The sequence below is a fragment of the Diaporthe batatas genome (genome assembly GCF_019321695.1).
Source record: "Diaporthe batatas strain CRI 302-4 chromosome Unknown Contig00001, whole genome shotgun sequence".
In the NCBI taxonomy this organism is placed as follows: Eukaryota; Fungi; Ascomycota; class Sordariomycetes; order Diaporthales; family Diaporthaceae; genus Diaporthe; species Diaporthe batatas.
In genome coordinates, this window is record NW_025408548.1 from 2,181,310 (window position 1) to 2,196,276 (window position 14,967).

The 14,967-nt window shown below is 56.9% G+C and overlaps 5 protein-coding genes across 5 annotated transcripts; 2 read left to right on the forward strand and 3 right to left on the reverse strand.

Moving 5' to 3' along the window:
* Positions 1-956: 956 nt before the first annotated feature.
* KVR01_000808 (uncharacterized protein) lies at positions 957-1,829 on the forward strand (the record flags this gene model as incomplete). The annotated part of the gene is made up of 1 exon (XM_044782652.1): positions 957-1,829. The coding sequence occupies one exon, from the start codon at positions 957-959 to the stop codon at positions 1,827-1,829; it is 873 nt and encodes a 290-aa protein (XP_044650757.1).
* Positions 1,830-2,001: 172 nt separating this feature from the next.
* On the reverse strand, positions 2,002-5,498 carry KVR01_000271 (uncharacterized protein; the record flags this gene model as incomplete). Its single annotated transcript, XM_044783497.1, has 6 exons — positions 2,002-2,119; positions 2,318-2,422; positions 2,557-3,256; positions 3,295-4,785; positions 4,839-5,233; positions 5,293-5,498. 6 exons carry the CDS (start codon positions 5,496-5,498, stop codon positions 2,002-2,004), a joined length of 3,015 nt encoding a protein of 1,004 aa, XP_044650220.1.
* Positions 5,499-6,111: 613 nt separating this feature from the next.
* KVR01_000109 (uncharacterized protein) lies at positions 6,112-7,074 on the reverse strand (the record flags this gene model as incomplete). The annotated part of the gene is made up of 1 exon (XM_044784833.1): positions 6,112-7,074. One exon carries the CDS (start codon positions 7,072-7,074, stop codon positions 6,112-6,114), a length of 963 nt encoding a protein of 320 aa, XP_044650058.1.
* A 649-nt stretch (positions 7,075-7,723) lies between these two features.
* On the forward strand, positions 7,724-9,458 carry KVR01_000279 (S-methyl-5-thioadenosine phosphorylase). The gene is made up of 3 exons (XM_044788799.1): positions 7,724-8,200; positions 8,280-8,771; positions 8,842-9,458. Exons 1-3 carry the CDS (start codon positions 8,170-8,172, stop codon positions 9,252-9,254), a joined length of 936 nt encoding a protein of 311 aa, XP_044650228.1. The 5' UTR covers positions 7,724-8,169; the 3' UTR covers positions 9,255-9,458.
* A 10-nt stretch (positions 9,459-9,468) lies between these two features.
* KVR01_000913 (uncharacterized protein) lies at positions 9,469-14,798 on the reverse strand. The gene is made up of 2 exons (XM_044783031.1): positions 14,247-14,798; positions 9,469-14,172 (listed from the first exon to the last, which is right to left on the reverse strand). Exons 1-2 carry the CDS (start codon positions 14,283-14,285, stop codon positions 9,673-9,675), a joined length of 4,539 nt encoding a protein of 1,512 aa, XP_044650862.1. The 5' UTR covers positions 14,286-14,798; the 3' UTR covers positions 9,469-9,672.
* Positions 14,799-14,967: the final 169 nt, after the last annotated feature.

A 14,967-nucleotide genomic window follows, 5' to 3' on the forward strand; every position in this document is an offset into this window, starting at 1 on the left:
CGGATGCACAATTGTGCAAATTTCATCTCGCTTCGTCCAGATCGGGTCAAGCTCCTGTCAATGGACCAACACCCACAAGATGACCAGATCCTTGCCAAGATCCCTCGAGGGGAACTATTCCTCAGCCTGCTCGCCCGCTCGCCGTTAGCAGCGAGATCTGGGCGGGCGGGCCGGGTCCTGGCCCTTCTACCCATGTCACTTGACCCTTCTCGCCAGGGCCACTTCCCTGCCATCCACGAGTTGTACTAGTAGTGTTGTAGGCGGCCAGGCGGCGTGGGCGGCTGTTTTGCGCGTCCAGTCCGCTCGGCTCGTTGGGGGGACGGGACGCCCATGCTACCCTATTGACCCAACACCCGCATCCAGATACGAAGTCCTATTTGGCCGTCAGACGCTGCTCGTTCCTTGGTCACGCTACTCAGTGTAGGCCCAACCTGACGGTTCAGGCGAGGCCCCTGTCGTGTCCAATCTCGCTCTCATCGCGGTGCAAGGATGGCTGTGGCTGTTGGTTTGGAGCCTCTTCGTGAGTAACCAAAAGCACTCCCAACGGGAGGATTCAGCTTTTCTTCTCATGTAGGTCTATTCCCCTCCTCGACTTTGTGGCATGCATGCGTTCGGCTCTCCCATCTTCTTTTGTCCTTCTTCCGCACCATATTCGCCGACTTAGACCAGGAAACGACGCCCGTCTGCCCAAACATTGCACCCGGGACCGCCGTCTTTTACTCAGTACTCGAACCTGGTCACATATGTGGATATCACCTAGCCAATGTCTGTCTGATCCGACCTCGCTCGACTGTGCCGCGAGAATGGGCCTGAGCCTGAGCAGAGCCTCATAGAAACTGGTGATATGAAGATGAACATCAGTTGATCTTCTACCTCCCTCCGCCTTTTCAATACACACTCGTTTCGAATCGGTGCCCAAGTATCACACAGCAGTGACTTGCTTGGTCCGGGCTATCATGACCACCACATCTTCCCTTCCCTTGACCGAGAGCCTCGCACCATCCTCCTCACATTCAATCCTCACCGTCACAATCACCCGAGATGATATCGCCGCGTCTTCCACAGTCTCGACCGAGGCGGCCCTCATCACGGACTCTCCAAACACCGTCAGCAGTGACCTGACCCTGGTCTACGTCTTCACAAAATCCGCCACGGACGAATCCTCCTCATCCGGGTCGTCGTCGGGCAGCAGGCCCTCCGGCCTCTCACCGGGGATAATAGCCGGCATAGTGATCGGCGCCATCATATTACTTATCCTCCTCGTCCTCCTCGTCTTCTGCACCTCCAGGCGCTTCGCTAGGAAGAAGCGCCAGGAGGTGGCCAGCCTACACCCCTCGACACACCACCGCACGAGCCGGGTCGCACCCAGCAACAGCAGCTACCACGCGGGCAGGTCGTTGCGCTCGCCACACACCGTGTCCTCGCCGAAGTCCCCGCCGCAGGAGCTCGCCACGCATTTCAACCGGCTCGAGTTTGACGGCAGGGGGAAGCCCGCCGAGGTGGTGGGCAGCTACATCCACCCGGCGGAGCTGCACGCCGGGAGCACGACGGACCTGGTGGCGCAGTTGTGGAGGGGGGCCAGCCCACCGCCACCCAGGAAGGACGAGGTCAGCGTGGTATATGTCAGGCCCAAACGACGGGGGGACGACATCACCTTGGACGAGAACAGTGCAGTCTGCTTGAGCCCTCCCGGAACATGGGAGACTGAATCGTGGGGGGCGAGCGTGTCTGATCGTTCAAATATAGCTCTGGGGCCGGGATCACGCGCGACGGTTTCCAACACCTCATCGAGGGATACGTTACGGCACAGCACCCATACAAAAGAATAGCCGTTTTGTTTTGTTTATGATTAAGAAGCCCGTTTCAACAAAAAAGTGAACCTCTTAACCTGGTATCTCTAGACGCAATTTGTGTTGCGGAAAGTCAATAATCCTCAACGCCCGTTGTCTCGTGGCGTCCCTACGCCAGTGACCTCGCTTTAATCTAATATGTACGCTAACATCACAGCTTCCCCCGCAAATTCCTCAATTTCGGGTCCGTGTCGACGCCGAGCGCGTCTCGTAGGTTGATGTCGATGCCCTCCCTCTTCAGGCGCTCTGTAAGCTTCAAGACGCAGTACCTGTACGCGAGGTGAAAAAATAGACGCAGGTTAGACAGGGTTCTCTGTGCGTGGGTTTTGAGAAAAGAGGCAGAGGGGGGAGAGGCAGCTGGAAACTTAAGGCGGGGTGGGAAAAGCCGGGAGAAGTCAAATGCAAGCAGAAAGAACAAAAGGGGGACCGTCTCCCACAAGTATTTGGTGTGTTGTGATTGCCCTCACATGAAGTCCTCGTCTTCCGTTTCCTCCCCGTTCTCGCCGAGGGCAAGCCGCGCCGCCTCGTCCGCCAGGTTGATTATGTCGTGCAGGAGCTCGTCGGTGCGACTCCTAGGGGGCCTTTGTGGCGTGGGACGAAAGATCCATTGTCAGCATGAAGTCTCGGACTTTTTCGAATTCTCGAGCCGCGGGTGTCCTTGGGGAGGAAAAAATGCAATCAAAAGCAGAAAAGGGTCTCTCATTACATCTGAGCCTGCGCCCAATCCAGCGCTTGTAGGTACGTCCGCATGTTGCTTCGTGGGTTGTCCAGCTGTAGGCCACCGCCGCCGTTGGCGCTGCTCGGGCCAGGGACAGCCGGGACGGGAGGAGGGTGGTTAGCCGAGCCTCGCGACGGAGCGGCGCCGGCAGCCGGCCCGGGGTGGTGGTGGTTACTGGAGCCGCCGCTGACACCGTTACTGTTATTCAGCGTGGCCATTGCCGGCTCGCTCGGAGCTGGACGCACCTGCACCCTCACCTCGCCGGGCACGCCGTCGATGCGAAGGTTCGTAGTCTGCTGCTGCTGCTGCTGCTGCTGCTGGGCCGTGGTGGCCGGGGCAGAGGCACCCGGCGGAGCGGGTGTGTTGTGGACCAGGTTGCGGAGGAACGTGTTGGCGTCCTCGCAGCCGTCCATGAGCCACTTCAGACAGAGCTGGACGCGCTCGCGGGCGTAGCGGTTGTGGTCGTCGTAGGTGCAGCAGTTCAGCAGGGCCACTATGCCGTTGTGCCGAACGACCTGCGATTGCACCGTTGGATTACCCGGGCTGCTGCGGCCGGCAGGCGGTTGGAGCAGGGCTGCGAGGATCTGCAAGATCTGGCCCTTGACACCGGCCCACGGGAATGTGTGAGCGGATGGCGTCTCTCTGATGTTTGGATGGGGAGGGGGAGGGGGTCGTGGGCGTCGTAGTGCTCGTTGCCTGGTGTTGATGCCGCCGGATCTGCTGGACGATGTTGTGAGCGGTGAGGCACATCAACCAGGGGCTTCTTTGGAACGCCGGCCTCGAGGCCCTTTAGCAGAGCCAAGAGGTCATACGCTGCCTCCCACTCGATCAGTTTGCTCCGCATGTCAAAGTCGTCGGAAACAGTGGTGAGGAAATCAAGAAACTGGACCAGGCCATCCTTTGCACGTTCCATGTCCCAATTGTCGACGGGGAAGTCCGCAGGATCCATGGCGTTGTCCCGAATTTGTGCCTGAAGATTCATCAGAGCCACACACTCTGGAACGATGCGGCTTCTGAAGGTGATGAAGAAAAAGTGAACCAATCTGATCGCCACCATCTGATCCTTGTTCTCCTCGACGGGTGGGTTCTTAATCCGTGCTCGAAACATGTAGTTGATGAGACGGAGCAGGATTGTCTGAGCCGGAGACACTATGTCCTTGGGTATCCTCAGGTTGTTCCAGGCGTAAGGAATGAGAGCACTGTGGTGAATGGCTTCCACGATTTGACTCGTAATCTGGAAGATAAGAGATGACTCGTCCTTTTCCCAGACCGCAATGAAGACAAGCATCTCTCTAAGCAAACTCTTACCGCAGTCTAGAGCCAGAAACATGCGACATCGCGTCTTTTGGAGATTCTCGCCTGCCCTAGTCCAACCGCTTCCAGCCGCATCCAAGATGCACGACTTGACGATCATGTGCAAGGCCTCAATCTGCTTAGGATCAAGTATGTTGGGCACCTCGGTGAGGAGACCCGTCATGGGGCCTTCGCCGTAAGAGTCGTCATCGTCCACGTCCTCGTCCTCCACCATGTCGTCCGCGTACTCCTCGCTGTATTCTTCAGGGACATGCTGGTCACCTTCTTCTGGGTAATCCGCCTCGTGGATTCCCTCCTGTGGCGAACCTTGTCTTTCGTGGTCTTCGGCGCGATATTGATGGGCGTATCGGTTGACGAGGTTCTCCTTGCAGTTTTCGGTGCGCTTTTGCGCAAACTCTACCGAGGGCATGGGCACGACCCAATCATCAAAGTTGGCATCCCGCGCCTTGATCCACCACATGTCGACCTCTCTTGACACGCGACCATAGGCCCTGTCCTGCTCAAACTTGTCTGTCTCCTCGGGTTTCCATTGTGGGTTGATCTTGTCGTTATCCTCGGGGTCGTCCGCTCTGACCTTGACCGAGCCTGGAGGAAGCCAGTTCCATGCCAACGGTGATATCGGTGCAAGTGCGCCAGGAGGCCTATGGGAACTGTTCTCGGCATAGTCCCTGAGAAGTCGGCGGGCCGTATCGCACATTGTTGAGTTACGTTCCAGCCAGTGTTGGACCTCCGTTTTGGCGACGTCAACCCGGAATCCCAGCCCATCGCCAAGCCCGTCTTGCGGATCGTCGAGTGCAGCATCCTCGTCGAACAGCACGTCGAACCAGAATGACATCTTGTTCCGGTCATTCTTGGCAGTCCAATTGTGGGCCTGTTGTAATGAGGTGACCAGTATCTTCTTGTCTGGACAGGACGTCAGTACAGTTCCCAACCAGGTGGCATCCCATGATACTTACAGAGCTCAGTGATTTCATTAAGTCTCTGCCTAGAGTGCTCATCCAAAACCTCGCCGTCATAACCCTTACTTGTCACATTAACACAGAGGATGATGGTCTGGTAGACCATTTGGTCGAAGTGGACCGCCGCACATAGATCCTGAGGCACCTCAGGCTCTGTCGTCACGAGAAGATTACGGGCGATGTGCATGAGCTTGTTAAGAATCTGCAGGTCGTCCTTTAGGCCTTGGTAGTTTTTCACGATGAGAGCCGTACTCTCCTGGGGTGTCACTCCCTTGTCGGGGTCATTAAGGCTTGCTAGTGGGCCAACAGAGCGTGTTGTGAGATTGGGAATGGCGGCAGCAAAGATCCTCGTGAGCCATATCCATATGGCGACATTTCTTGAAAGCGCTTCTCTGTAGTGTGGTTCAGCGTGTGTGAGGGGGCAGCAACGTTGAGCAGAGGGATCACTCACCGGACCTCTTTCGACGCATGGGTCTTCTCCAATGTGCGTGATACAAATTTGACGACCTTGGCATTGGTCAGAGGTCCCATTGCGGGCGAGTCGGTATAGTGACCCTCGAGGCAGATGAGGGCGGAAGCAAAACATCGCTCCTCTATCGAATTGTATGAGCACTTATTGCCGTTAGAAGCGGGCTCCGGCTCCTCTGTCGTCGCCATTTTTTTCGGTGAGGGCTACAGAGAGCAGCCCACTCTGGTTGACCCTGGCTGGTACCTCGATACCGTTGTTGTGAAGTGTGCCTTATTTGGCGCCTCGTCCACAAACGATAGCTTGAGCAGCGACCTCGACGGGTCGCTAAGGTCGAACTCAAAGCTACCTCTGCTTCCTCGGGCCGAGCTCACAACGTCGCGCGACTGGATTACTGGTTCGCGCCAGACAGTAATAGTTCTGTTGCTTCGTTCTCTGATAGCAGATAGAGCGATAAGTGCGTTGTGAGGCAACAAAAAAAATAGTGCTAATTGTTACTGACGGCAAACAGATGGAGCTTGCCAAACCGGATGGATGCCGTGAGCAGTGCAGTCGGCAGGGGAGAGGCGGGCGTGAATTTTGCAGCGGATCCTTGCCTAAGCTCACACCGGTGTAGCGCCACCGACTCACCCAGCCTTACGCAATTGGAGCACGCCTTCCCAAGATCTGCTGTGGCACAACCGTGTATTCAGTCTCTCTTTGGCCACAAACTCGATTTGGCGCCACAGCAAATTCAACCATTGTACACAGTAAGCTCATTGCAGACAACGCTCACCGTGGTGTACCGGTACTCTCGATTGAAAATTAATTACTGCCTATTGCGAACTGGGTCTGAAGACCGTAGCTCCCATCTTCATTTTTGATTCCCTCGCCTGCGGCCTTTGAATATTCCCACACAGAAGGCACACTGAACCTGCCGCTCTCCACGTCCTTCTGGGCCTGAATCGTCAGTTTGACGATCTCAGTAACCATGTGCTGCCTCTCCGCCTCCAGGAAATCATCCTCGGCTGCATCGCCGTACCAGACGGTAGAGTAGATCTCGATGCCGCGCTCGCCCGCCTTCCCGACAACATCGCGTGTTGAGATGTGCAGCACGCCGAACAGGCTGCCGTCCGCAAGGACCTTGCTCCCCGCCGCCTGGAAGAGGAACCCGGGCAGGAGACGCAGAAACGGGAACTGGAGCCTGTTGGGTGGGGTGGCGTAGTCCGGGATGTTGAAGAGGGTCGTCACGCCGCCCCATCCCTCTAGTATCTCCGAGGCCAGCACGCCGTGGCCCTTGGTTACCGTGCGCTTGAAGTAGTGCTCGCCGTTGACGTCGTTGTTTGCCTTGTCGGCGAGGGGCGACTGCGACCACGCGGCGAAGGCCAAGGCTGTGAGGTTCGGCAGGAAGGCGGCTCCCCGGGCGTCGGCGGGTATCCAGCTGCCCGGGGTTGAGTCCTTGATCACGTCCTGCCAGAACTCATCCGCTGAGGTGATGTCGGGGGCCAGGAGCTCCAGGAAGCCGTCAGCATCGTACTCGGCCTTGAGGCGCCTGTTCTCCTCCCTCAGCGCGGCGAGGTCATCCGACGTCGAGGGGTCGAGCCCCATGCGGGTCTTGAGGAGCTCATTGGCAGTCTTCAGGCCCCGGATCTCGTAGGTGGCCTGCGGAGCCGCGTCTCTGGGGCCTGAGTGCTCGAAGACGTATCCCTCGATAGTCTCGGTAACGACCTGCTGCGCTGTCGCAGTGGCGGCAAGGAGGGTGGCAGGAATCACAGTCTTGAGCTGCATTGTCGACCAACTGGCAACTGGATTTAAAAAGGGTGAGGGTGAATCTAAGGGAGTGTAGGGATGATGGCAGCATCATCATCCATGTTGCTTGAAGGCGTCGCCGTGGTCTTATATACCATACTCACTCTGGACGTTGATCTATTTTTAAGGGCTTCAGTAAGGCTGCAGCCAAGTATTGAGTGAAAACATAGAGTAAGCAACCTCGGCCACTGCGGAGCTGCTCACCTAATGTGGATGACAAGAAGTCGGTGTTGGTGGTCAACAATCATTGCTCTTGGCCCCGTTGGTAGACTTGAATGAGGCTATTGCTCCTGAGGACCTTGCATTAGACTAGCGCACCAGGGGAGTGTAGTGGTGGTGTTCGCTCGTCTGCCAATCGGAGTGCCTGCAGGCAAGACTGTGCCTCACAGGACTCACTCTCGGGGTCTAGGGAAGTCCGTGGGATAGTGCAAGATCAGCGGCGTCGAAGCGCACGACATAACGAAAAGGGAAAGGAAGGATCTAGTGCCCCAGGGCAGGCACAGTCAACCTCGCAGCTGCCTCGGTGCCTGGTGCCGGGTCAGCCTGACAGCATCAGGCATACATACAAAGCTCAGGTGTGTCTGCCCCTGGCAGATTGCCCTTGTAAATGTAAAATGGCCCACATCAATGAGGGATCCCACGGCATTAGCCGCCCGACTCAAGCTGTCAAGGTCGACATTGCGGTTTTGAAGTGAGACAGTTGCTCGAATTTGAATTTTTACAACGGTGACGATGTGGCGCTCCTTCGTCTACCACGTGGGCGGCTGACTGGCGTCGAGACGACTCGAAGGAATGGTGGAACAGAGAGATCTACTCTGCTCAAATATTCAACGTCTTATAAGTTACCTACTTAAGTGAGTAATTAGATACGCAGTAGTCTGTCTACCAGGATGTAGATCCAGGTCGTCTGGACATTTTCAGGACCTCACGCCGAGGGGTCGATTTAGACAAGAAATGTAAAGCTCCCAACCCCTCCATTGATAGACTAATTGATAATTTTGGAGGGGTTCTTTCAACCGTGAGCCCGACCCTTCCCACTTCTGACCTCGTCCGGCCGGTTGCCTCGCTCTCACCATGACTACAAATCTCCCAGACAAGTATGACCGTAAGAAGCTTTCCTCACACTCCCATCCATAGCCCAATTCCACGGGATACGCGGCTAACTTGTCTCCCTCTCCCCCCAGGCCCGGTCCACATCGCCGTGATAGGCGGCACCGGCCTCTCCAAGATCGACGGCTACGTGCCCGTCGCGCAGGTCAACCCGCAGACGCCATGGGGCTACCCCTCGGCTCCGATCCAGATCCTCGAGCACAACGGCGTGCCCATCGCCTTCCTGTCGCGCCACGGCGCCCACCACGAGCTCGCGCCCCATGAGGTCCCCTCGCGCGCCAACATCGCCGCCCTGAGGCACGTCGGCGTGCGCAGCGTCATCGCCTTCAGCGCCGTCGGCTCCCTGCAAGAGCACATCAAGCCCATGGACTTTGTCGTCCCCGACCAGGTCATCGACCGCACAAAGGGCGTCCGCCCCTTCACCTTCTTCGAGAAGGGCCTCGTCGGCCACGTCGGCTTCGCCGACCCCTTCGACGCCAAGCTGGCTGCCGTCGTCAAGGCCTGCGCCGGCGCCATGCAGGGCGAGGGCTCGACCCTGCACGACGGCGGCACAATCATTTGCATGGGTCAGTAGTTTCACCTGATGTTCAAGGACTTCCCCCCTCGGTTACATTTCTGACCGCCTCCCAACAACAGAGGGCCCCCAGTTCTCCACCCGCGCCGAGTCCAACATGTACCGCTCCTGGGGCGGCAGCGTCATCAACATGTCGGCCCTTCCCGAGGCCAAGCTGGCCCGCGAGGCCGAGCTGGCCTACCAGATGGTCTGCATGGCGACCGACTACGACTGCTGGCGCACCGCCGCCGGCGGGGAGGACGTCGACGTCGCCATGGTCATGGGCTACATGAGCGCCAACAGCGTCAACGCCAAGCGGCTCGTCGGCGCCGCCCTCGACGAGCTGTCCAAGCACGACAACAGCGACCTCGTCCTCGCCAAGCACTGGGAGGGCGCCAGCTCCGGTGCCGTCAAGTTCATGACCAAGCCTGAGGGCAGGGACCCGGAGGCCATGAAGAGGATCGAGTACCTGTTCCCCGGGTTCTGGGAGAATTAAGGTCTTGGGGGGCGTAGAGGTCAAAGCGACCGGCTTGGCAGCGATGCTGCTGCTCTCATCCGTGGCTTTCTCGGAGTCAGCAACGTGCCGCGTGAGAAGAAAGCGCTCAGTCTGCACATATAGAGAAGTAAGCGCAGCAATATAGACTGTAGATTTTGCGAGACTTGCGTGCCATCCAGGAATTCAATATGCAATGAGACACAAGACCGTATCGCTCGCGAAGTACACTACTGAGAGCGATGAAAAATTGCTCCACGGATTGTTTGGTGTGCATGATATCCTACATTGGGCCTCTATAATAGACATTTCATGCTCAAGTGCTTCTCCCATGCTTTTGCGCCAGTAAGATCAACGCCCAAAACACCAACGGCCCGGCCAGTCCGTGGTACAATACCAAGATATCCGCCTCGCCCACCCCTCACATCAGTTGATACAACGCCTGTACGCCTTTCTCGGCCGCGGCTACATGCCACGGCCGCACATCGCCCTCCTCGTCTGTCACAGACCTGGCCCTCGCAATGGTGCACAGTCCCCGGAAGTAAGTCAACATCTCTCTAAGAAGCAGCTCATGCATCCGGGGGTTGCCCTCGCTGTGGACCACGTTGACTTCTAGCACGGCCGGCGGGTCCTCTGTGCTTGAGCATCCCCGCTTGATCAGGTAGCCGCTGATGAGGGCTGGGTTGGGGTCCACCAGCGAGTGTGAGATGTTGAGCCGGTGCGAGGCTATGGCTGCCCAGACTGTGTCGGTCACGTCCACGAGGCTTGCATCAGTATCGGCCTCGGACGCGTTTGCGTCTGCCCCTGGCGTAGTAGCGCTCTGGGAGGACGTCGGCCCGCCTTTGGGTGTGGTCGGGTTCCCAACTTGCTCTGGTGAGACAATGGATGACTGGGGCGTCGACACCGGTGTCGAGTAGAATGCAGATTGTGCAGTGATGGGTATTTTCGATACTGCTGGGATCAGTTGCAGCGATGGGTTGGTATCTACTGCCAGCAGAGTGAGTGTGACAGAGGCCTTGGTCTCTGTCTGTGCCAGCGTGATCCAGTCGCTGGCCTCCTGTTGGTCCATTGGACCGACTTTGGTCACGATTATGCGCCAGTGCACCTTCCAGATAGATATCAGGTCAAATGTCGTCGTCCAGATTTCATGGGCCACATCAGTGAAGCCCCTCGATAGTGGCTTGCCTCTTCTTCCCAGGCAATACGATGCAGTCATTTGCTTGGAGCCACGATTGTCCGACCAAGCAGCCGAGATCCATCTCTCATCCACACTCTGGGCATACGCAATGTGCATTGCTGAGTTCTCCTGGAGTATGTTCGCTGACGGCGGATTCCTGATCTGGAAGTCGATGCCCCGGGTTATGGGTTGCTCAAGGACAATAGCTGGAGCGGGCATCGGGCCTCCAAACAGAGTGCAACGATCGTAAGTCTCGAGACATAGTCGAATGTGTTCAAACGGCTGGAGCACAACCAATGAAGTCGATGTAGCCATGAAATCTAGAGAGACCAGCTGCAGCACCAGCTCGTTCTGTGCCGGCTTCTTCCTCTCCGCCAGAACTCGTTTGTATATGTCGAAGAGTCTCTTGAAAGCTGCACAAGCGTCAACAATCGTCTGAGGGTTGTCGGGTGTGTAAACGAAGTAGATGACAAAGTTCTTGGATACCGCTGTCGAGTTGTATATAGCCACTGCGAGTTTCGCCATGTTCTCGACCAGCAGTGATCTTAATTGAGATCCCGGTGAAGCAACCGCGGCATTGTTCGTCCTGTCAACCTCGTATGAGAAGAGTCCGTTTTGCACATTCGGGACATTCGCCGATGACGGCATCCGTTCGAAACTACCCAACTTCAGGGATTCGTAAACGTTGTGGAGACGCTCTAGTAAGATACCAGCAAAGTCGGCCACACCGTCTAGACCAGGGAATACACAGACAGCATGTACGTTCTTGGGGCCCTGTGACGGCCCGAGCCCGAGTGTCTCCCAGAATCTGACGGCAGACGGCAACACTGACAATCTGGACTCTTGCCTCCGCAGCTCGAGGTGCGGCGGCGGGATCTGGACGAGACTTGGTCGTTGTTCTGGCCCGCCTGCCGGCCGTGGTTGCATGCGGCTAGGCGCTGCGAGGAATGGAACGTCTTGTATTTCCAGCAACTGACGGAGCTGGCATACCGTCGCTGTCTGCAGATTTGGTGGCAGTATTGCCTGCAGTGTCCGCAACGAAGTCTGTGTGCCATGCACGATGTCTCGCTGCATGTCGGCCGAGTGTAGACCCACATGGATGGACTCTGGAAGAGGAATTTTGAGGCTGCCAGACACAGCCTGTTCTGTGAGTATCTGAGCAATCATGATGAACTCGTCGTCGTTGAGAATCGGTCGTTGAGAGGCCGGCTCTGCGTCGGCGAAATAGCGCAAGATGGAAGTCTCAGAGTGGTCATTTATGGACAACTTTGACAGATCCGTACTACTCAGCGTCTGATTGTCATCCATGAAGTCAATGTCTCGTATGGACGGGGCAAGCGATTCGTTGTCGTCACCAAGCCGTCGCCGCCGCACACTCAGTTTCGTGGGAGACGATGGCTCATCAGAGAAGTCACTTGCATCATCTTGGTCTGAGACCAGGCTGACTTCATCAGCGTCCGAAGTTGAGTCCTCATACTTGATAGAATCAAGATGCAGGCTGTGTCCCATGACTCCCGCGCCATCCAGACCTCGACTGCCCGCATTGGCCGGCACGTCTTTCATTGTGGCTCTCGACTTACCATGCCGCCGCAAATAGTCGGTCGTTGGAGGCGAGCCAGTCTTCTTGGTTGCGTTCTCCTCGCTGTCCCATTGGAAGTCGAACCTGCCGCTATGCTCGTACTTCTTGTTCACCATGGACAGAGACGGATCAAACTGAAGCTTGTCATAAACACTGCCTCGGCGAAGCGGTAGATTGACGGAATTCGAGTTGGTTCGAAAACCACCTGCAATGGACGCCTTCAACCTCTTGTAGACGGCTGTGGGATCAAAAGGGCTGGCCTGCCTCTTGACCCCATTTGATGGCCGTACCTTGGTACTGTCGCGGGAGCGGTTTTCGCCTATTATGCTCCTTGCGTGCTTAAGTTCTGGTTTGGCGAAGACAGGAGGAGCCGGCAGATCGTTGTTCTTTGGAGTCCCAAGTTCTGGAGGCTTCTGAGGGGTGGGCGCGGCGAATTGGTCCGCAGAGCCCAGGCTTGGCAGTCCGGTGTTCAATTCGGAAAGATCAGGAACGCTGACATCCATGGAGCCAGGATTCTCGTCGTCGAAAAAGTTGAAGTCTGCATCCGTGATGTCGTTGTCAACGAAGACATCGTTGTTAAGTTCCCAATTTTCGCCTTGGATGAAGGATTGCTCTCGCTTTGTGTCAGGACCGTCCCATCCTTCGCCAAAAGCATCGCCCAAAACTCCTGGCGCTGTCATCGATGTGTCAATGTCAACAAGTGCTGCTGAGGGTGCTGGATTTCCGGGGCTAGACGTAGTTCCGTCTATGGACGGCGTGACGCCTGCCGCTGTTTGCACGCCATCGGGTGGCGTAGGGTACATAGCGCCACCGGCGGCCCCGTTGTTGCTTGCTCGACGCATATCAAACGGTGATGACCCGTTGTTCTGCAGCAGGCGAGGATTAGCTTCGCTGGTGTCTCTTGTTGCCGCCGCTTCTCTCTCATTCTTTTTCTTCGCCAAGAGCTCTTCACGATCACTGTTCCCAATGAACCAACTCTTGGCATGATTCAAGGCATCGAAGCCATCCCGTAGACTGATGCCGCTGGGGTCGACAGTGCAATTCATCGCGAGTGAGCTTCTCGCCCTTTTCCGGAAACAAAGCACCGCTGGCCACAATATGTGTGTTTGAGAATTCACCACAGGAGTACGCTTGCCGTCCGACCTGGACTCAACCGGTTTTCGTCGCAGGTACTGGATGCTCAGCCAAGAAGACCTGCTTAAAATAGCAGTCGAGATGCCTCGCATTTCAAGCAACTTGCAGCACGTAGCGCGCCATTGACCGGAGTTCGCATCTCCATCGGGTCTGAAACGTGTAATTTGTGTCTCGGGCGATTGAGCCGCACTACCATCAACCGAGCTGCCGTCACCTTCTGTCAACCCCTGGAATGTGCCAAACACCCCGAATGGCGCAGCTAGAATAGTAGTGCCAGCTGGCGGAAGAGACGAGTTCAAGCCATCTGCGCCGGCATGCAGGCCTTGGGAGAAAGACAGCGAGACGCCAAGGAACAGTGAGCCTGTTGTAGTCAGATGTACCCTCAGCGAGGCAATTATTGGGGCGCTGGAAAGCTCCGAAGACTCTGAATCGGTCGAAGTGGAGGGCAGGATGAAGGATCTCGAGTCCAGCGGGATTGCACCAGTCTTAGCACAGAAACGTTGTGAAATGCTGGTCAAGACTGCCGCGGTGAAGAACTCGTATATGTCTTTCGCCGGTATAGATCCATAGCCTTTCGAGTCTGCCGAGAAAGCGACGCTTGTCTTGTTGTCTGGTTCCATGGGGAAACCTGTCGTGGCCATCGCGCCTCCTGGGGCCTGTGCGCCTCGTAGCGCATTGTCGAGCGCGGATCCGATGGGCGACGAGGATACGGGGGTGTTGAGCGTATTCGGGGTGACATTCCGATTCTTGAGCAAGCTGATGGGCTCGAGACCGCTTTCTTCTACCATCACAAGCTTGTAGCCGCAGACTTCGAGATTCGCGTCGAGGTATGGCTGTGCCGAAAGGCCCATGGTGGACCCATCGACGGCAGTAAGTGAGAAACACCATATTGCCCGCCGAATCGCGTCGGCATAGACCAAATGCCCCCCATTCCTAAGTGTGGATTCGACGTCGGAAGCGGAGAAGGAGTATGAGGAAGCGTGTGTGACCACGGGCTCGTAGATCTTGAAAGCGACGGAGGAGACGTTGTTCTGGACGAGTAGCGCGCGCAGACGTCAGCGGAGGCACGCGCCAAGGAGTGCAAGAGCCGCTGGGGGCAACTCACAATCAATAATGTATTAGTATCATATTCCCCAGGGTCCATTTCGTAGTATCGAGTCCCTCACAGGGGGAGACAGCCTCCATTCATGGGGCACGTGTAGATCGGCCGTCCTCCCAAGCGAGTGTCACATCCAGGACCTCGTGGAAAGCCCGGCACGGTTTTTGAGGTTGGGGCGTCTCATGCGACGGAGGCTCATGGGTGTGGAGTGGTCTGGTCTGCTGAAAGCCCTCGGAGGGCCACAGTCCATCTCAGTCGGGACCAGGTGCGGATATCGTGAGACAGGTGCGTGATGTGGCAAGGCGATCGGAGTACGGAGTACCAGGCCGTTGTTCCCAACGGCTAGAACAGCAGGCCAACCGCGGGGGTTCCGACTTTGAGCTGTGCAGTTCGAAACCTGGGTATAGCGGCTCGAGCTAGGGATGCACCTGTTGGAAGGGCAATTAATCGTACAGTTCGGGGAAGCTTCCGGCCGGGACGACGGGCACGGCTAAGCAGGTCGGACTAGAAGGTTGGCTCTTCGTTGATGTATGGAATCCAGCGCGGCCTGGCCGCTCTCTTGCCCTTTGCTGCTGGGCCCGGGGGACGGGACTAGCTCGTGGGTGCTTGGCCCGCCCGCCTGCACCTCTCACAGGGGTCCTCCAGGTGTGGGGCCAGGGCCAGCTTGGGGCTCTACGTTCTACCATAGTACCTGGGCAGTCCAATGCTTGGTGGGCCTAGCGAGGTC